We start from the raw sequence: 21,243 nt of genomic DNA on the forward strand, positions 1-21,243 counted from the left end.
AATTGTCAGGAAAGATAAATCATAGGTTTTCTCATAAGTTTCAAAAGAAAGATAAATGTTTATAATTCAACACCCAAATGTATATATGCAATTATACCCACTGAGATACACAGGCTCTCAATAAAAGATTGTGGTTACAGAAGTAGCATGCATTTAGTTCTTAAGAGTTCAAGAGTTCTGTGTCACACTTGTTTTTCTCTGGGGTGAAGACGTCAAACAATGCAGGGCTGTAATCCTTTTTGAGTCCTCTGAAGATAGATTTGTTGTTGTTTTATGTTCCCAGTAGCAGATTTCTCTTGGTGCACTCCAGTCAGGGTGCAGTAGCAAAGCCCTGGTACAATTTTTTTTATTCTTTCATGAGACATGGGCATTACTGGCTATGCCAGCATTTTTTAATTGCCCACCCCGCAGTGCCCTTGAGAAGGTGGTGATGAGCTGCTTTCTTGAACCGCTGCAGTCCACTTGGTGTAGGTACACTCACAGTGCTGTTTGGGGGTGGGGAGTTCCAGTTCCTCAGGTAGAGAGGTCAAGACCAACCAGAGTCTCTGCCAACTGGTGTTTCTTGGGCAGGGTCTTTTTCCTTTGCTGGTCTAGATGTTTCTCCACTGTATGCTCCAAAATTATGCCTTATTAAATCTCATTATCAGAAACCTAGTTTTGGTCATGTGACCAGAACATTTTTTTCCATTGTCCTCCTAAATGGGTTCTGATGGCTAAGCCATTATCAAACAATGAAGTCCATCTTGATAAAATAGAACTTTTCACACCTATTTTCTGGGATTCCAATTTGTAGTCAAAGAGCCTGCGAACAGTATTGTGAAACCAAACATTTAAATTAGTTGGAGAAGTGCAGCCATTAACAACCAGGAAGAGTTGCTTGCATTTTAATGACTTTTCAAAGGTATGTCCTGAAAGGTAACTTGAATTTTAATGATTTTGTTAAGACTTGTCTAGACATCAAGATTAATTCAGGGGTCCTTGCAGTTCCATGTGTATTGGCAGGAAAAAGGTCACCTGACCTCTCAATTCCATTTTGTTGGAAAGTGTCCATTTTGGGTTTCATATTTAGCTCATAAGTTTGTATGGTATGAACATGACAATGTCTAGAAATCAAGCTGTTTTTAACCCTGTACAAAAATGTGTGCATCTTTTCAATGCTGCTGTTTTTCCTGGCAATATTTCAGGTTGTTATTTTACAGAATTAATTTGAATATAGCCAACACCCTGTGTTTTAAAAAATGGAAGAGCCATATGAAAAACCAATAGTAATTTACTGTCACATAGATTTTGTATTCCATAGTAGTGATGAAAATTAGCTTCCTACTTCTGTCCAGAACACTAGCACCCTTTTAATTATTTTCAGGAAGGTATGAAGCTAAATTCAGGAAAGCACCTGTTATCATTTTCTATCCCATTTACTCATTCTAGTTATAACCAGGTTCCTTTTAGCAGTGACATTTTGTGAGCAGTGATCTTTAATTATTTAATCATTTTGCTGTTGGATCATTTGATTGTTGAAAATGGATGTGAATGATAATATTAAAATACACAATAATATTTAAAGTCCTATTTGATATTCATTATATAACATAAATAACTGGTGCTGCCAATAACACAATAACTCATTTGTGGGAGGATTGGGGATTTTACTGATGTGCATGACTCACTGAAATCTTAATTCCACAGTTTGTGATTTGATTGAATTATAAACATGTGGTTCCTTAACAGCTGCTTCCATGTAGAAAGGTGAATCACACTGAAGATAGGCTCATAAGTTAAATTGGATAATGGTCCTAATGAATAAATGAAATGCAATTGTGACTAGTGTTCAATAAAATAAGTAAAATTTGGAAGGTTGAGTCCTTCCCTTAAAGCAATATATCGAGACAGGTTGGTGCACAAACTAAAGTGCTATTACCTTAACAGGCAACATAATGTCCTTCAGGGAAGTAAATCTGCTGTCCTTACCTGGTCTGGCCTACATGTGATTCCAGGCCCACAGCAATGTGGTAGGCTCTTAAATGCTCTCTGAACAAGGGCAATTAGCGATGGGCAATAAATGCTGGCCTAGCCAATGATGCCCACATGCCACAAACGAATTTAAAAAACACAGCAAATCCAAAAGAGTTATGTTGTAGCCAGTATACACAGTTGCCCATTGTTAGCAGTTGTGTGTTGTAACAAGACCAAAATACTGTACTGACCATTGGAATAAAAATTGTGATGTGTGTAATATTGTTGCAAAAAATCAACTGCGTGTTGTTCCGTCTGGTGTGTGGAATTTATTTAAAGTGGTATAGAATTGGAGTTCCTCAAATAACAACAAATCATTCATTTTATAGTCAAACTATATGAAGAGAGGCAAATGATGAGACAATTATACGGTTAAACAAAGGAGCAATTATTTTCCCTTCAATTCTCCTCAGCTGCTTTTCTTTGTGTGTTTTTATTCTCCATTTTGAAGTGTCCCTAAACATGGCAAATTCTGGACCGTTGTGTGCAGCTGAGGTCCTGTTCTTAAACTCTTCTCATTTGTGATCAGCTGCCAGCAGAGGATTAGAGCAGTTTGAGGTAATTAGCTCACTTTCTGATTCTCTCTGTTTAAAAATGTTTCTGTAATGTTTGTTACAATCTTTTTTTCATATGTTTAAGTCAGTAAACTAATCAGGTGAGAAATTAAGTGCATGAATCTTCAGAGCTGCTAATCATCGTGGTTTAGCGTCAAAGATTTATTTTTAAACCGTATTAATTTATTTTAAAAATATTGACTGAATAGTGTTTTGTTTAATTCGATAGAAAACAGACAATATATGCTATCGTGTAAGGTGATTATAAGATGCCTGCATGTTGCAAAGCACAGCTCGTTTACGTTTCAATGTATTTGAATAAATTAGCAGAAAATGCAATTCTCTCTATCCTCAATCTTATTGTGGCTTCCTGTCAGTTATGTGTTTTCTTACATGCAATGTACAAACTTTCGCTATAATTATTTATTTCAGTTAAATTGGAAAGTGGTGTTCAGCAGATATGCAAATAAATATTTGTCAAATAGATTTTAACTTCGGATTCCAATCTGGCTGATTTCTTTACTAAAACGGACTGAATTGTCTGATATCCCGAAAAAAATATTCATTCGTATATATCCTCCCAATGAAAATACGGAATGTTACCGAGACTCTACTTAATGTCATAAAAACAGGAAATGCAGGAAAAACACAGCAGGTCTGGCAGACCTGGAGAGAGAAACGGGGTTAACGTTTCGAGTCCACGTGACACTTCTTCAGAGCTTAATGTCGGTATCTTAAATTTTGAGGAAACAGCTGGTGCTCCCGCTGTATTATTTGAGGACAACTGTCGGACTGAAGAAGTCATACGGACTCGAAACGTTAACTCTGTTTCTCTCTCCACAGATGCTGCCAGACCTGCTGAGTTTTTTCAGCATTTTCTGTTTTTGTTCGGGCTGATGTGTTTTGAAGTCCTCGGGTTCAATGGCATGAGAAAATCCTCTCATCTGGACCTGTCGAGCTGTTTTTGGGGGGCATTCTTTGTGATTTAAAAGGCAGGCCCCAGCACGATGTCGCATCCCGATATCTCTTGGCCAACAAAACGTAAATGATTGGGTTGATACATGGGTAGAAATAGTTAAGGACCGTGCAGCTGAAAAAGAGCATGTCCCAGGTCTTCCCGCGAGCGCATGAGCCCAGGTAGATGCAGAATTCCAAGATATAGCTGGGCAGCCAACACGCCGAGAAGGAGCCCGTGGCAAATAAAATCATGATTGACGCCCTTCTTGTGTTCCTGGAACTAACCAAAGACGTCATGGGGCTCTTCAGAAGGAAAACTGCAAGACGAGCGTAGTTATAGGCGATCACCAGCATGGGGACCAAATAATAAAGGACGAACTGAGCCAGGATGGTCTTGTATTTGTGCTGGTATGACCCCGACACGCAGAAGGTCAGGTTGCGACTCCCTGTCCCTGTTGTGGCGTTGATCCGGAGAGGTATGGTTACACAGAGGCTCAGAAGCCAGACCAAGACCAACATGGCCATGCTCAAAGTCATTGCAGGGGGGTTATGGGGTTTCATAACGATCCAGGCCCGGGTAATGGAGACTGCGCACAGGGAGTAAGCGCTAGCGGCCACCGAGAAGGCCAAAAGGAACTGAAATATTTTGCAGAATATCCTTCCGAAGGGCCATGTATATCCCAGAACAACCATGATGAGGAAAGGGTCCAAGAGGACAGAGAGGAAATCAGCCACGGCCATGCTCACCAAAAGGATATCCAAGCGGTTTTTACGGAATGAAACATACTTGGTGAAGATGTAGAACACCAGAATATGGGCGAACACCCCAACCAAAACAATGGCAGTGCAAATGCTAACGAAGATGGTCCCATATGTAATGGGCATGATTACAAACTCACAGTAGCCAGGGTCTTCTAGCAATAAATGATATAATCCCGTTTCGTGGTCGATAGACAGCAGGACCAATGGCTTTTGGTAGTCTCAATTCAGGTAGGCACAAATCGCCGAAAACTGGCTATATAATGCAGAACAGCAAAGTATTACATATGGAAACAAACGGCGTTAATGCACATTTCTTGAAGCCTGGCTACCTTACTCCCACGTTTTTGCCCAGCCAAAAGGAAATAAATCGCAAAAGGCTTCCTCTGTTATTTTAGGCCATTAGGTAAATATACCAAACCATTCAATATCGATCCTCAAACAAAGAGCTTAAAATCATTCACGTATCCCAGTTCTGAAAATAAATCTATTGTGAATGATTAACTTTTCACTATTTACTTATTAGAATATTTGGGCATTTACAGTATGGAGACCTAACTCCACCTCACCACCAATGTTCTTCATTCTTCCACTTTTCCACAATCCAACATGATGGTACAAGGAGAGGGTGGAACACAAATTTATATGCTGGGGGTATGTGAGAAAGAGCTTACTATAGCGAGTGATAATGACCTAGGGAACACGCTGCCTACCAGGCTGGTGGAAGCAGAAACAATCCATGATTTGGAAAGGATATTGGATGGGCACTTGAAAGAAATAAACTTGCAGAGCTTCAGGGATCCATTGTGGGAGTGAGACTGACTGGATTGCTCTTTGGAGAGCTGGCATGGATGATGGGCCAAAGGGCCTCCTTCTGTGCAGGGAATTACTCTGTCACTCTACTGGATGAGCAAAAATCCCCTCCAATTAAATACTGGGAAGACTGAAGTCATTGTCTTTGGTCCCTGTTACAAATTTCAGTCTCTAATCACTGGCTCCATCCCTTTCCCTGGCAACTGTCTGAAGCTGGACCATAATGTTTGCAGCCTCAGTGTTATTTTTCACCTTAGGGTGAGCTTCTGACCACATATCTGCACCATCACTATGACTGCCTATTTCCACCTATGTAACATTGCCTGATGCTGCCCCATCTCATCTCATCTGCTGCTGGAACCCTCCTCATGTGGTTTAGTGTCAAATGCTTTGGGACATTTTATTACTTTAAGGGTGCTATATAAAAACAAATTATTGTTGTTACAGTGAATCTTGATATCATCAGATGGAACTGACATGCAGCTATATAGTGTCTTTAAACAAAAAACATCCCAAGGTGCTTCACAAATACATAGTCAGATAAAAATGACGTGTGGAAGGAGATAGTAGGAGTGATGACTAAAAGTTTGGTTAAAGAGGTAGGCTTTAAGAAGGGTCCTAAAGGAGGAGAGAGAGCTGAAGAGAGTTATGGAGGGGATTCCAAGGCCTAGGACCTAAAAAAAACTTAAGGCACTGCAGCAAGATATGAGGTGAAGTGAGTGGGGGATACACCAGAGGTCAGAATTGGAGGATCCTGAGTTCTTGGAGGGTTTGAGAGGAGGAGGCAACAGAGATACGCTGGGGGGCGGGTGAGGGAGGCGGGAGGGGTTTGAGGTCAAAATGAGATTTGAACACAAAGATGTGAATTTCAAATTGCAAGTGTAGTGGGACAGAAGCCACTGTAGGCCAGCAAGCACATAGGGTGAAGTGTGGTACCAGTTAGGATACAAAGAGCAGAGATTTGGATGAGCTGAAGTTTATAGAGGGTGCAGGGTGCAAGAGTGGCCCAGGGAACATTGGAATAGTCGTGTCTGAAGGTAACAAAGACATGGATGAGTAACAGATGGACGTGCAGAGGTGGAGACATGCAATATCATGGAGGTGGAAATAGGCGGTCTTTGTAATGGAATTGATATGAGGTTGGGAGCTCAGCTTTTAGAGCTCAGCTTTTAGACATATAGGTTGCTGAAGTGGTGGCTTCAACCAGGAAGGTGTTGGTGTGGGTAATTGAAGTAAGGTTGGGGCTGAGGATGATAGTTCCAGTCTTCCCATTATTTTATGAAGTAATTGTAGCTCATCCAGGACTGGATTTTGGGCTAATAGGATGATAGCACAAAGACAGTGTGGGTGGGATGGGGCTGGAGCCATGTTTACTTATTTATCATTTCAAACCTAGCTTATCTTCAGATACATCAAAGCCTTCAGACCAGCTGTCTTTAATTCAGTTAAATCCAACCTACCCCATACACACACACACATACATTATCCAGACCCCACTATTCCACTTTACAATAAATTGGAATAGCCTTATGAAAGTTATCATATTTTCACGACAAAACTCTTAAGAATCATTATTATCTGGCCCACGTAAATATTATCTATGTTTCCTAAAGGTAATACAATAGGTCTTTTACAGCAGGTCCAGTACAATCATACCTCATTTCCAGATCTCTAATAAGATCATATTCCTTTAACAACAATTTGTGCTTCAGTCAGCTGTTATTAATGTACTGTTAAACGCAGAAGATTACCTCCCTGTTTGATTTCCAGAAAATTGACTTAATGTGTGTTATCAGATCATGACTATGATTTTTTTACATTACTGTGTTCATTTTGATGACATAAACCCCATCTTATCGCCAGTTTATACCCCAAAGAAAACAAATCGAATTCTCATGCTCAAACTTAAACATTCCATGTTAATGATATTTTATGAGGAGGAAGGTACACACTTGATCAATATTATTTGCTGTTTGATTTTCCAAGCATTTTCTACCTGACCAGGTTTTAGGAGGGTTTTTTTTTATCAGAAAGTACTCTTTAGTTGTATAATGCATATCTTTGACAGCATTATATCAGATACCTGGCTCCACCAACCAGAGTAAAATAGAAAAGTAAACATGAGCACTGAGCACTCTGTTTGTTCTTCATTTCATTCATTGGAGTAGAGTCTGTCAATGCAAAAGAGTGATCTTGTAGAAGTCTGTTTTTAATATCCTGACGTCAGAGCAAATTATTCCATTGAGATTAGTAAAACAAGGGACCAATTTTTGTTTTAAAAGAATTGTAACAGTTAAGTTCTTTATAATTGCACATTCAAATCTTATTTTACACCAATATTATCCATTTCATTTCTAATTGTCCAGCTCAAAGAATCACAGAATTGTTACAGTGCAGAACAAAGCCATTCAGCCCATTGTGTCTGCACCAGCTCTCAGAATGATCAATTGATCTCATGTCATTCTCCCCATAACTCTGCACATTCTTTCTTTTCAGATAACTGTCTAATTCCCTTTTGAATGCTTGGATTGAATCTGCGTCCACCATACTCCCAGGCAGTGAACTCCAGGCCTTAACAACTTGCTGCATGAAAGGAAATGTTCTCATACTTCTTTTGCCAATTATTTTAAATCTGTGCCCTCTCTTCTCGATCCTTTCACGAGTAGAAACAATTTTTCCTTGTCTACTTTGTCCAGACCCCTCATGATTTTGAATACCTCTATCAAACCTCCTCTCAGCCTTCTTTTCTCCAAGGAAAATAGTCCCAACCTCTCCAATATATGTTCATAGCTGAAGCTCCTCATCTCTGGAACCATTCTTGTGAATCTTTTCTAGTTCATGTTTCAGATTTTTAATGCAGGAGTATTGTGGATCTTTTATTTATTTTTAAAATCAGAATTTCATAAACCATAGTGTATTAATGGCCCAGTGAGTTTTGGAGAGCTGTGACCAGATTGATATAATGGACATTTTTATGGCTGTATATGTAAGGTTTCTTGTGCAATTGATTCATTCATCTCACCCCAATTGGTTATTCCCAAAATACAAAACTATTCACAACTCAGCATAAATTTCCACCATCTTCATTATCTTCATTACAGAGATAAGAAAGGTAGGTGTGGGGAACTGTAATAATCACAGTAGTGCAGTAGTGTCATCAATATAAGAAATTAAGATGTTACTTAATAAAATGGGGTTCATTCTTCATCTGGCTGTGTCACATGTAATGATTTAGCCAGATTCAGTTTTTTAAATGAAGGAAACATAATCCAGCTTGCCTACAATTTTTATATTTCCCTTTCACTGCAATGTACTTTTCATATTTTATAAGTTGCTTTTATCATTCTTTATTGCACACCTGCAATAAAGCTCTTCACTAAATCTTCCTTTTAAGTCCTTGTACCTTCTTCCACTATCAAAAGTCTTTTATTTTCTTTTATTTTATGAGGTATTTACTTCTCCATTAAACTACCAAGAAACTTAAATTATTAGAGAAAAAATGTATAGTCTTTCAGGTTATGGGTTGACACCAATCACATTTTCGACTGGACTAACTTAGTTGGACAGAAATGTCTGAACTGTAAACCAGAAGCTAAAGTCCTGAAATTGCATATGAGCATTATTGCATTAACATTTAAAATAAACAAGCTAATGCCATTAAAGTAGTGAAATTACCTATGAATGCATAAGTGTTCATGCAATAAAATTCATACAACATTCCAAAGCCCAAAAATTTGTTTTCTGGCAGGGAAACCTGAGATACAAAATAGTTATATATAAAGAAAAATTGCAGTGATGAGCAATGGACTATAGTTTGTCTCCTTAGGCTATGAGCTGTTACTGTAAGGATTGAGAGGTTCATGGTTTTTCAATAATGACATCAGAATTTATAATAGAAAGGTTGACACAAAGGTGTGTGACAATATATAACAATGAGTTTGAGAGCAACACTTCTAATAGAAATGAAGGAATAAGTGGAGAAGGCTCAGACATGGCAATTATTACATTATTGATATTTTTGATATATGTCAAGAGTTTGTTACTTGGTGCCCTTTTGACAACATGGTAATCATCAGTGATGCCCTGCACTCTTGGGAATGCAGCCAGCTGATAGAAACGCTAGGCCTTCTCTATTTATTCCTTCATTTCTATTGGAAGTGTTGCTCTTGACAATCAGGACTGTTGTGACTTGCTTGATGCAGTGGTGTATGGACAGCTGACATATTTGGCAATTGTCACGAATAGTGCTTTAAAATGAAATGATTGCAAAAATGTTCAGTGTCATGGTAGTAAAGCTATCTCAGCACTGGATATGAAGGTCAAAGTTAGCTTAGTATATAGCATAACATGAAGACTACCTCCCTGCTGAACAGAAGATGACAACTTCCAACTTATCTAAGTAGTTGTGCTTGCCTCGTTTGACCTAATTCCTGGCTTACAAGTGAATCAGTGCCAGGTACCTGTATTGTCAATGCAGCTGCTTCTACTTCATCCTGAGTAGCTCCTCTTCCTCCAAAATCCAACACAGTCATTGACAATCTCAATGGAATGCCCATGGCTAGCACTGCTTTTAGTTACAGGGTAAACTGATGGCCGCAGTGATGCTGCTGTAGGAGATGGGCATCAAATGAACACTGAGCTGAAGAAAGCCAACAGCAAGCAGGAGATGTATGAAAGTTTACTTTGTTAGTAGCACAAGAGACTTGTGAGTATATGCTTGAGATAGCCAGGTTTCCTGCCTGAAGTCAGTAATTCAAGTATCAGATTTTGACCAACTCCAAAATCACACTGCTTCTTTTGAAACTACATCAATTCAGAGAAGTTGTTTTATATTGATGGGTTTTAATTTATAAGCTGCTCATCCTTTAACGTATCCATCACAATATCATTATGCTGCATAGAGTAATGAGGTTGAGAGGTTAAGGAATGAGAAGCAATGTTTTTACTGTTGATCTTTTTCTTTTATTTAATAAGTATAAACCACATGTTCTAAATGTATTCTTTGATCTGTGTGAATCCAACTGAAGGGCAATGGGTGTAGTTAACTTTGGAAGAAAACAAATAAGCAAAACACATCTGCAAGTGATATTTTTATGTGTTTTTGGCTATTTTGGAAATTTAAGCGAAAACTTTAATTAATGGCAGCTTTACAAATGTTTGATTGACCTTAGCTCACCCCAGCCTCAACATATGTTCACTGTCTTACACACAAATATATCTGTGAAGAATTAAGATTTGGAGGAGGCACTCCAGAAGAAGTATTAAAGAAACTTTTTTCTTGATCCCAAAGATACTATGATAAACACCATTTTAAAAAAAACATTTGGGTGTGGCACCTCCATGCCAACAATGATCTTCAATTCTTCACTTTGGCAAACAAAATCAGTTTACCACTGTTTGAAGGCAATGTAAATAACACATTGGAAATCTATACTTTCCAAGTTATAAGAACATAAGTAACAACAGGAGTAGGTCATCCTGCACTTTGAGCCATTCAATAAGATCAGGCCTGATCCTATGTATCAGCTTCCCTCTCCTGCCTAATCTCCAAATCTCTTGAAACTCTTAGTACTCAAAAATCTATTGATCTCTGTCTTGAATATTCTTGATGAATAGATAGTCATAATTTTCTGCAGAAGGAAATTCCAAAAATTCAAAATCCTTCGAATAAAGAAATTTCTCCTCATCTCAGTCCTAAATAGTTGACTCCTTATTCTGGAGTGAGCACTACTATTAGACTCCCCTGCCAGGAAAAGCATCCTCCCAATATCTACCCTTTATGCCCCTTAAGAATTTTATAGGTTTCAATGAGATCACCTCTCATTCTTCTCAACTCCAGTAAATGAAGGCCTAGTCTAATTAATTTGTCCTCATAGGATAATCCCCTCACCCCGGGAATCAGTTTAGTGAGCCTATGTTGCACCCTCTAAGGTAGGTATATCCTTTCTTGATATCCCAGGCGTGATCTCACCAAAGCTCTATATAATTGCGGTAAGACTTGTAAACGTTTATACTGCAATCCATTTATAACAAAGGCTAATTTCTTCCCATACCTGCATGTTAGCTTTCTGTAATTCTTGTACAACACCCAGCCACACTGATTACCAACATTTCCCACCATATTAAAAGTATTCTATTACAGGGGTAATATTTTCCTACCAAAGTGAATAACTTCACACTTCCTCATGTTATATTCCATTTGCCACCTTGCCATCTCACTTAACCCACCTATATCCCATTGCAACCTCTTCACATTCTCCACATAGCTTATTTTCCCACTTAATCTTGTGCCATCACCAAACTCGAATATGTTACACTCAATCCCCTCATCTAAGCTATTGATATAAATTGTAAATAGCTGAGGGCCAACTACTGACCGTTGCAGTACCCCACTAATTGCACGTTGACCTGAATATGACCTGTTAATCTCCACTCTGTTTTCTGCCAGTTAACAGATCCTCAATTCATGCTGATCTATTACCCCTATGAGTTCTAATTTTGTGTAGTTACCTCTTGTGTGGCACCTTATTGAATACTTTTTGAAAATCCAAATACAGTACATCCACTGATTCCCGCTTACCTACCATGCTAGTTACAACCTCACACAACTTTAATAGATTTGTCAGCATGATTTCCCTTTCATAAATCATTTGCCCAGTCATATTATGATTTTCTGTGTGGCCTGACGCCATGCCTCGAACAATAGATTCTAGCGTTTTCCCTACTACTGATTGAAAGTTATCTGGGCTTCAGGTCCCTGTTTTCTCTCACTTTCCTTATTTGATTAGCGAAGTTAATCAATCCATGGAAACTACTCTAAAACCTAAGGAATTCTGGAAGATCAAAATTAATTGCAGCCATTGCCTCTATAGCCACATTTTTTAAACCCCTAGGATGTACGTTATTAGGTCCAGTGGATTTGCTAGGTTTTCACCAGTACTATTTCTTTAAGATTCTCATTCTCTCTAGACCCGTTATTTTAGGAATATATATTTTGTGTCTTCCACATGAAGACATATACAAAGTATTTGTTTAATATCTCAACGATTTCCTTATAACTTCTCTTGCCTTTACCTGTAAGGGAGGTACGTTTACTTTCGCCAATCTCTTTTTTTTACATATTTTTAGAAGCTTTTACGATATGTTTTTAAGTCTCCTGCTAGTTTACTGGTGAGGTGGGCAGTGTTTGCATTAGGACGTTGCTACGGAGCCTGAGACATGAACCTTTACATACGTCACGTGTCCTTGTTCAGGGGGGACTCAGGAATTGACCCCATCTAGTTTAAGAATGTTGATTTGGAATTGAATTTAAAAATGTTGCGTCATAGACCAATCGAGGGTACTATAGTACAAATTAAAGTCAGTCTTCCCCTCAGACTTCATCTGCAGCTGAGGGCAGGTTTTCATTATTAATAGCGATGTTGGTTTTGGCATCTAAACGTTTAGAAGCGAAGGCCTGACACAAGAAAAAGAATTACTCGTAGAGAGTAAAAATGTTGAGATTCACTTCTTGGTTGAGAGACACGCAGCAATAAGCTCGTGTGCAAAGACTTACATAATACAAAACAAGATTGGATTCCAAAATAAGAAACGTAATTTTCTTTCATATTTAGTTTCATACATCCTAACCAAAGAATAATAATCTAGACTGTCTCATAGTATGTGCATCGATATTTATTACACTTTTAGTGTTTGCTTAATTATGTGCTTAATTACTATTTAAACCTCTAAACAAAGGCACAAGGCGCTTTCGTCTGTTAAATAAGGTTTTCGTGAACAAGAAGAACGGGAGACGGGTTTGATGTAGAAGCCTCGAGAAATAGCAACGAAAATTTAATATAAAATAGCTAGTTTAGATGATTAGATGCCACTAATTGAACAGACTGAAATTTAATGTTTTTCCCTCACAGTTGACCCCATTTGATAATGAACGCTAACAAGAAAAGCGTTTGATTCATAGCAGCTTTCAAAGCCTGAGATTGAATCTTTTTGTATTTGCCTTGGCAGTTTTAATTTGGGAAATTAATTTCACTTTTTCCTCGATTGAACTTCGGATCCGTGCTGCCCTCCACTGGCACACACAAACTGAAGTTTTCTATAAATTTGAGCACATCGACATTTTTGTCTGCAATTCTTGCAACGATTTCTCATCACTGTGTTTAATAAACCAGAATGCAGACATACTACGAAACATACTGATTGGTTAATGTGTTTCTGCCTCACAGAAGCAAGTTAGACCAGGCCTGAATAACAGTGATCTAATGTTACTCAGCGCCCTAATAATAAAAATACCACTCTGAAGATCCGTTTTATGACAGTTAGACTTCATAATTAAATATAAATTCTCTCCCCCCCCCCCCACCCCCCAGTCACGCTCTTGTTGCAAGACCAGAGATATTTCCCTCAAACTAAAATTTGAAGTTCAAAAGTTAGCATTTTTCGTTAGCAAAGATTTCTAGGTGGGCACTACAAAGCATTCCTGACGAAGCAGGTGCGCTCACGATTCTTCTGAACGCTATTACTCGAACTCTTGTGTCTTTGTAAGTAATTTTGGCTTGAGACCGATGGTATTACTCCCCCTATTATTATTTCTCTAATCCCCGTTTGCTGTCAAGAAGAACGCATTAGAACTCAGAGCACTGTAAGGCTTTGCGGTGCTGTTTGCCAAAGAATTCTTAACTGTTCTATAAAATTATTTTCTGGTTTCACCAGATACTTCAGTAAAGTGAATAATTAGTGTTATTAAAGAGCATTACTTCCTTTTCCAATTCAACGAACCACGAACACACTTTATTATAGGTCACGTAACAACATTACTTGAACTCTAAAGTGCATATATTTACAAAATATCTATATATTAGCAGCACCAAGATACATAATTCAAATAAATAGATGATTTAACAAATAAATTACGGTATGTGACATTAATCATGGATTGTCAAATATTCACAATGACCAATTTATAGTTCCATAGTGTACACTCACGTTTTTTATTCTCGTGCTTTTTCTTAAATATTTACAATCAATAAATACGTTTAATACTTTAATTGTGATCACAATAACAGAATACTGCAAAAGATTTGTTTCGGTCTTTCCTGAATAACAGACCTGCCTGGGGGGAGAAAAGGAAAATTAGGGGGTCACTTTGTATTTAAAACAAACAAAATCCGCAACGCTCCATAGGGGTATAATCAATAAACAATTATATTGATATCTTTGTAGTGAGTCGAAACTTAATTGAAAATCCCCATGTAAATACCAATAACCATGTGGGCTGTCTTCTAATAACTTAGTTATAGGTACGTTTTGCATCTACAGGAAACGGCTTTATCCTTGCATGTTTGCATGCATGCAATTTGCTGTGTTTTCCATGGTCACGTGCAATTTCGAGCTGCAAATTCCTAACCCACGTTGCTACAAACATGTACAATGTTAACTTTACTGTGCTGTTTACAATAACGGAGCGCTTGTAGCTTATATTTTGAGTCCTCCGTGTGGGGGATGGTTGATGCGGTAGGCCAGTAAATCTATAAGATAGACGGATAGGAGTGAAGATATCTTTCTCTCCTCATTTAGTTACTCGTCAAGGACTTTAAGTTAAATGTGATACTTCAAATGTATTGCAGTTCTCATGGGGCGAGTTCAAGATATAAAAATTATCCACTCTTTGGAAGGTTACTCAAAGAGGCCACAAGATGTATTTGATTTGACATCTTTTGACAATTGAAATTAAAAATTATTCCTTGCCCTGATAGGCAGAGTAACAAAGTCAAACAAAATTTAGCATAAGTACTAATGTATTCGAAATTTTGTTGTTCTCGTACATCAAACAGGTCAGTGGGGCACATTACTTGAAATTGCCTCCATCGTACTCTCTAGTTATGTGAAAGAGGGGCATTGGAAGATCTTTGATAACCTCTGAGTGATTTTCAGACATTTCTCATATAGTACTTTACTGAATCTCAATCTACCATCTATAAAATTATGAATCTGTGACTAGGAAACATGTTATTACAGCAACATTTAAAGTAAATATGAGGAGAGTTATGTTAAAATAAATAATATAAGCTTGTACAGAAATAATGCTTAGTTAACCAGTTTTAAGATTCTGGTCATGTGACGAGTGAGTTCATCGATGTAAAGAACAGTCATTGATTATTATGGTGTTTTTCTTTTTACGTCTTAGTCTTACACATGACATGTGCAGCATTGGTGGAAAGTAGTCTCATGTATATAAACGTAAATGAAGCCTAACTCGAAGTCAGAGCCTGACCTAATGCCAGAGGGAAGTGAAAAGAGACTGCCCAGACTCTCTCACAATTTTTCATTGACATTAAAATGAAAACCTATCCTAAGTATATTCCCTTTTTTGTGATTTCCTGATTAGTTGTAACATTGTTGTACAGCATTAATTGTAACTCTGCCTCTATGCACTTTTCCTGCTCTGATATTCATTCTGGTAATCTTAATGCTGCATTTAACATCCCTCTCTCAGGCAACTGTCTGAGGCTGAACTCAACTATTTGCAACCTTGGTGCCATATTTGACTATAAGTTGAGCTTCTGACCACATAACTGTGCCATTACTAAGTCCACCTATTTCCACTCTGCCCCTGCCTCAGCTCATCAGACGCTGAAACTCTTACCCATGCTTTTGTTACCTCTAGACTTGACTATTCCAACAAATTCCAGGCCAGCCTCCCACATTCTACCTTCTGTAAACCTGAGGCCATCCAAAACTCTGCTGCCTGTGTCTTTGCTTGCCCCAAGTCCCATTCGTCCATCACACCATACTTGCTAACCTCTATTAGTTCCCAGTTAAGCAACATCTCGATTTTAAAATTCTCATCCTTGTTTTCCAATCCTTTCTTGACCTTTCCCCTCCCTATCTCTGTTATCTCCTGCAGCCCCAAAGCCCTCCAAGATATTTGCATATCTGCTTTTGGCCTCTTAAGCATCCCAGACTTTAATTATGCCACCACTGGTGGCCCTGTCATCAGCTGTCCAGACCGAAGGCTCTGGAATTCCCTCTCTAAATGTCACCACCTCTCTTTCCTCCTTTAAGACGCTAATTAAATCTACCTCTTTGAACAAACCTTTGGCCATCTCCCTAATAACTGTATGTGGCTTGTTGTAAAATGTTGCTTTATTATGCTTTATGATGAAGTGCCTTGGAACATTTTATTACTTTAAAAGCATTCTATAAATACATATTGTTGAAGTTGTTACACTGTACCCACAATACAGGTTGGTTTACTTTGTAGCTGCTCTAGCAGGTCCATACTGTTTAAATTTTTAATGAAATTCTGTTAGTTTTAATAAGTATCCAGGAAGTCCATGTAGCACGTTTTAAAGGTGATTTGACATCTTGCTGCTGGAGTTGCACTCCATGTTGTGTGAAGCCCAAGTGATATGAGACTGCCTCCACCAAAGAGTCTTCACTCCGCTTTTCTCTGCATTTGGGAATGGGTCCTGGCTACGGATTTATATTGCAACTTTATTTTTTTTTTCTTTTCATGAAAGCCAATTTAGAGTAACCCTAAAGTTGTTGTGTTTGTACACCTCCTCCAGCCCTACAGCCTCCCGAGAATTCAACACGTCATGCTTTCAGATATCTTGGTCCTCGGTTCAGGAATTCCCTTATTTAAATCTCTCCGCCTCTCTCTCCTCCACATCACTTTTACGAAGTTTATAGACGCCCTTCTTTTATCACCTTCTTTAGCTGAATGACTGGTTTCTGTGAAGAGCTTTGGGACGCTTCCCTTTGTTAAAGGCCTTATACTGGTGTTTTGCGAATGTTTGCACAGAGCTCCAGTCCCCCTGTACCTTTTTTACCGCAGGAGTCTAGGCAGTAGCGTCTATTTCCTCAGAACATGTAATATTCACTATACAAGTTTAAAAAGTGCACAAGAGATCCGATTCATTTGAGCAGCTTTTAAACCTACTGCGTGGAATTATATTCCATTCAGTGACCAGGCCAATCGTTGCAAAATTTGTTTCTGGAGGGGTCTACCAGCTCTTGGCTTTGGATTTGATCCTAACTACTGTTGGTGTACAGTCAAACAGCTGTAAGTGGTCACAAAAGTGACAGCATCAATGCAACTGTAAGACATTTTACGAATGATTATGTTTCTGAAAAATCAATTAGATTCCAATATGTTACAGCCTCTGGCTATAGTTAATGAAACTATTAAAGCAAAACAGATCTAAGACTGCAGGTATGTAGCCACTTTCACACGAACGGACTGTGAAAATCAGGCAAGTATCCGTGTAAACTGGGCGCTGATCTGACATCAGAACTATAAGGTACCCTTCAAGATACTTGGAAGTTTGCACTTGATGCATGACATAACTGCAGCCTTTTATAAAGATGCATTTCAGAATTACCCATTGAAAATTCTGAATGGAGCCTGTTCTTTGCTAAGATTATAAATTACTGTCTGGGGAAAGCAGAGGCGAGCATACCTCTCAGCACTCGAGTATAAACTGCCCTGTGCTCGTTGTATCTGGGTGTTCCTCAGTCTGAGATGATTGTGCAGGTAAACCAGGTTTTGCTGACTGTACACCACAGCCGCAATTTTCCGGTCTTGGGTATTGCCTGCAGCACTGCTCGTCTTCTGACCTTTAAACAAGTCTGAGAGAATTGACTGGGCAAGTATTATGTAATTACCTAAAAGTGTATGTTACAGGTTGGCCCCTCAGTGCCACAACCGTCCATAGGCGGCAGTGGGGAGCGGCTCAGAGTCGAACCCGCTGCCGAGATCCCCGACTTCGGAGCCCGCGGAGCGTGCATGCCTGCTGCCCTTCTCCTCCCGACCTCTGTGCGCTTTGCGCTTGTTGTTTTTCCCTTGCTTCTTCCTCTTGCCATTCTTTTTTGCGTTCTGGTATTTGAAAGGACCAGGCTTGTTGGTTTCTTGTACCTGTTCCAGCGGAGTCTTGGTGCCCTCGTTGTTGCTGTTGTTGTTGGCTTCCAGCTTGATGAGGAGCACGGCCAGGTCCGGCGAATCCGGCCACGTCGCCGGGTGTTTGGGGTTGCGAGACGGCTGTGACTGAGTCATCCGCCGGCCCTCTGCTGTGTGCAGCTCGCCCATTACATTGTGCAGCCAGATCCGCCTCTGTAGCTCCTGGATAGCCCTGCTCTTGTCATGCATGAACTGGTGCTCCGAGACAGACCTCTTCCTACAAAACACAGACACGAGATTTTTATTATTTTAGATTAGACAGCTCGGCACAGGCTCAAGCACAGTCCAAACCAGTTCTAGCCACATCAAAACACAAACATCAAATTCCAATCGACCGTAACAGGAAAGCGGTATTATCCAAACTGCATTCCAACCGAACTTACTTACTGCGCTGGAGTATTTTCGAGTCGAAATGTTAATACCCTTTGTTTTCATTATGAATTAGTTTCTGCCAAGTTCATTTCAAGGTGCCGGCAATAAAATCTAACAGGACATCTGAAGCAAAGGTTTGACCCGAACTACTCTATATGGTCATAAAGTGAGTGCACACAATCCTGAATCAATTGAACCCCGCCTCGCACAAGACTTTGCCTTTGATCGCAAGCGTATCGCATCACAATGCTTCTACCGAGATAAGAATAGGTAGGGCACTGCGTTAAAAACCTGCACATGGATTAATGACTGATCCAAAGTGTTGGCAGCGCAAAGCTTCACTTTGCATGTCTGTCATTTTATCCAACGCTAACTTTTCCGCGATCCGCTACACCCTTCGTTTTAAAACTGATGAAATGAACACCCAAACCACATTTCAGACGTTACCGAGAGACTTTAAAACATTTCTATATTTTAAGCCGATGCAGTTCACAAAGAGAACTGTATTCCGTCTTTTGCAATCCACTGGGAAACATCTGAGTGCATCATATGCAGCATTCACCCTACAGTGCTAAGCGGCCAGTGCGCCCATTCTCTGTTAATATGCAGTAAATAGGGAAATCACAATAAAAACTTACTTTATAATGGAGATTTCATCCACCGGCTTCCCATATGTGGACACTGAGCAACACAGAAGAAATATCGCAAAACTCAGTTGCTCGAACAATCTCCTCGTGTTCGACATCTCGCTTTGCTTAACCTGCGAACAGGATAATTCGTGAGTCAAAATTAAGTGCATGATAGAATCGCCACTTAGCCATTAAAGACAGAAGGTTTTCCACAAAGCTGACTCGAAACAGTGTGGAAACTGCAAGACAAGGTTCCAATGCACATGTAAATCCACCCCTTTCCTTCACTTACTTCTGGGTAGTCGGTTCTTGCGAAGTATGACTGAACTTGAATCTTTCCTAAACACTAGTCCTCTTAAGGCGCTCTGTAGAATGGAATAAAAAGGTAAATGAATTGCAAAGATTTAACCAGCCGTGCTAAGTCTTTAAAAAAACATGCTAATTCCACAGGATCGCGTGGAATAGACGAAACGTCAGCGCACTGGCCGGGTTGGAGCTAGCGGAGTCGCTCTGCCAGGGACGCGCAGAGCAGCGCTCAGAATTTAAACTCGCTGATCAAGTTAAAGACTCTACAGCGTCCATGGAACCCAGCCGTGTTGCACAGGAAAATTAAAATATTTTACATTTTTGTTCCGACCCGTTTTAAATTCTGGGCGCTATTTCACAACGCCTCAAAGCGTGTGTGTTAATTACCTTACCTCTAGACGTTTAAAGATGCGCTGAACTGTCAAACGTTGGCGTTTATGGGAACATTAAGTTCTGATATCATAGTTTACACTTCATCTAGAAGCACATTTGTCAATTCTTCAACGATTATGCCAGCTCACGTATGCGCGCTACAGAAAGTCTGGACAAGGTGTGACCTGGCAGAACTTGTATTAGGAAGTTGAATCTGTTGAATATCTCCCTCTCTAACACTTACCAGTACAATGACAGATAATTTATCGTAGCGGATTCCTATCTGATGTCCAATTGTTCTTTCCTAAACAGGAACTTCAACGAACAAATTTAAAAACTGATACAAAAATAAACGATTTTAGTTCTCGCATATAACATGCATATGCTCCCGCACCGATGTTGTCTGGAGTTTTAAAACCTTTGTGTGGGGGGGCTGAGACCTTGCCTTGATAAGCACCTTTTCTCTGACATCACATTGCGTTAATCTGCGTTTGAGTAAGTCATCGCCGGCTTGATGATGATTAGCACATCCGAACACTTATTCAAAACAATTCAACTGGAACATATATGGTCAATCATTAAAGGGGGAAAAAAAGCTGGCAATGGTATGCAATGAGGTTAAAAAGAAACTTTATTACAGGTCTTAGTTGGTGGAGCCCGGATTGGTGTCAGCAATCACCTCTGTCAACAAAGATCTTGTCTCCGCGGCACAGTATGGAAACGAAATCGGGGCAAAGCTATGCAGAAAACACTGCAGGACAAGCCTCCTCCTCGTTGTTATAACCTGTCAGTGCCTTTGATGGATATTTCTTACCTTAACACGAAATAAGTGAAAATAAAGTTACATCTAGTAGCCGAATTAATTCACACTTAAGAAGAGATAATTCGATAATCCTTCTACAGACAATCTATTTTTAAAAAATGAGACACATCATGATACGGAATAACATCATTTCAGTACATAAGTATTTTGTAATTATGTTACTCACATACAATGGGAACTAAACTTTTACCATTGAAGCTCCGAATTGTGGCCCAGCCTAACTTTCGCCTACATGTGTGAACCCATCTTGCACATCTAAAAGCATGGATAGTGTACAAATCGAGTGATAAGCAACCTCTAGTGGAAAATTGGGACAAGCTCTGCTGCACAGTTCCTAATACTGCCGAGGAAATACCAGAAAGGCTTCGATTTTGCAGCAAATTGCGTAACGCTGAGAGCTGTCCATGGTGATTACCAGATTCGATTCTACCTCGAGAAAATAAAATCACATAAAAAAAGATCGGAAAATTGCTTCGCCAAACTAGTCCATGAGATTTGGATGAGTGTGGGTTTCGTTTGGTGTTTTCGGACGATTCTTGAGGGTACGAACTAACAATGCTATTACTTTCAATGTGGACATTAACGTCTCTTCATTACTGCAGCGCAGACAGAGAAATCGCCACAGAAAACGTTAGGAAATCTTATTGAATATATCAAAGGTGATAATAAAAAGAAAACTTTCGC

At 39.3% G+C, this 21,243-nt stretch overlaps 2 protein-coding genes across 2 annotated transcripts; both read right to left on the reverse strand.

Moving 5' to 3' along the window:
• Positions 1-3,485: 3,485 nt before the first annotated feature.
• LOC121293061 (mu-type opioid receptor) lies at positions 3,486-4,409 on the reverse strand. Its single transcript, XM_041215654.1, has one exon. The coding sequence runs from the start codon at positions 4,407-4,409 to the stop codon at positions 3,486-3,488; it is 924 nt and encodes a 307-aa protein (XP_041071588.1).
• Positions 4,410-17,793: 13,384 nt separating this feature from the next.
• Positions 17,794-20,778, reverse strand: LOC121293062 (parathyroid hormone-related protein-like). Its single transcript, XM_041215655.1, has 4 exons — positions 20,730-20,778; positions 19,351-19,423; positions 19,068-19,189; positions 17,794-18,274 (listed from the first exon to the last, which is right to left on the reverse strand). The coding sequence occupies exons 3-4, from the start codon at positions 19,172-19,174 to the stop codon at positions 17,794-17,796; spliced, it is 588 nt and encodes a 195-aa protein (XP_041071589.1). The 5' UTR covers positions 19,175-19,189; positions 19,351-19,423; positions 20,730-20,778.
• Positions 20,779-21,243: the final 465 nt, after the last annotated feature.

The sequence above is a fragment of the Carcharodon carcharias genome, chromosome 21 (genome assembly GCF_017639515.1).
Source record: "Carcharodon carcharias isolate sCarCar2 chromosome 21, sCarCar2.pri, whole genome shotgun sequence".
Classification (NCBI taxonomy): Eukaryota; Metazoa; Chordata; class Chondrichthyes; order Lamniformes; family Lamnidae; genus Carcharodon; species Carcharodon carcharias.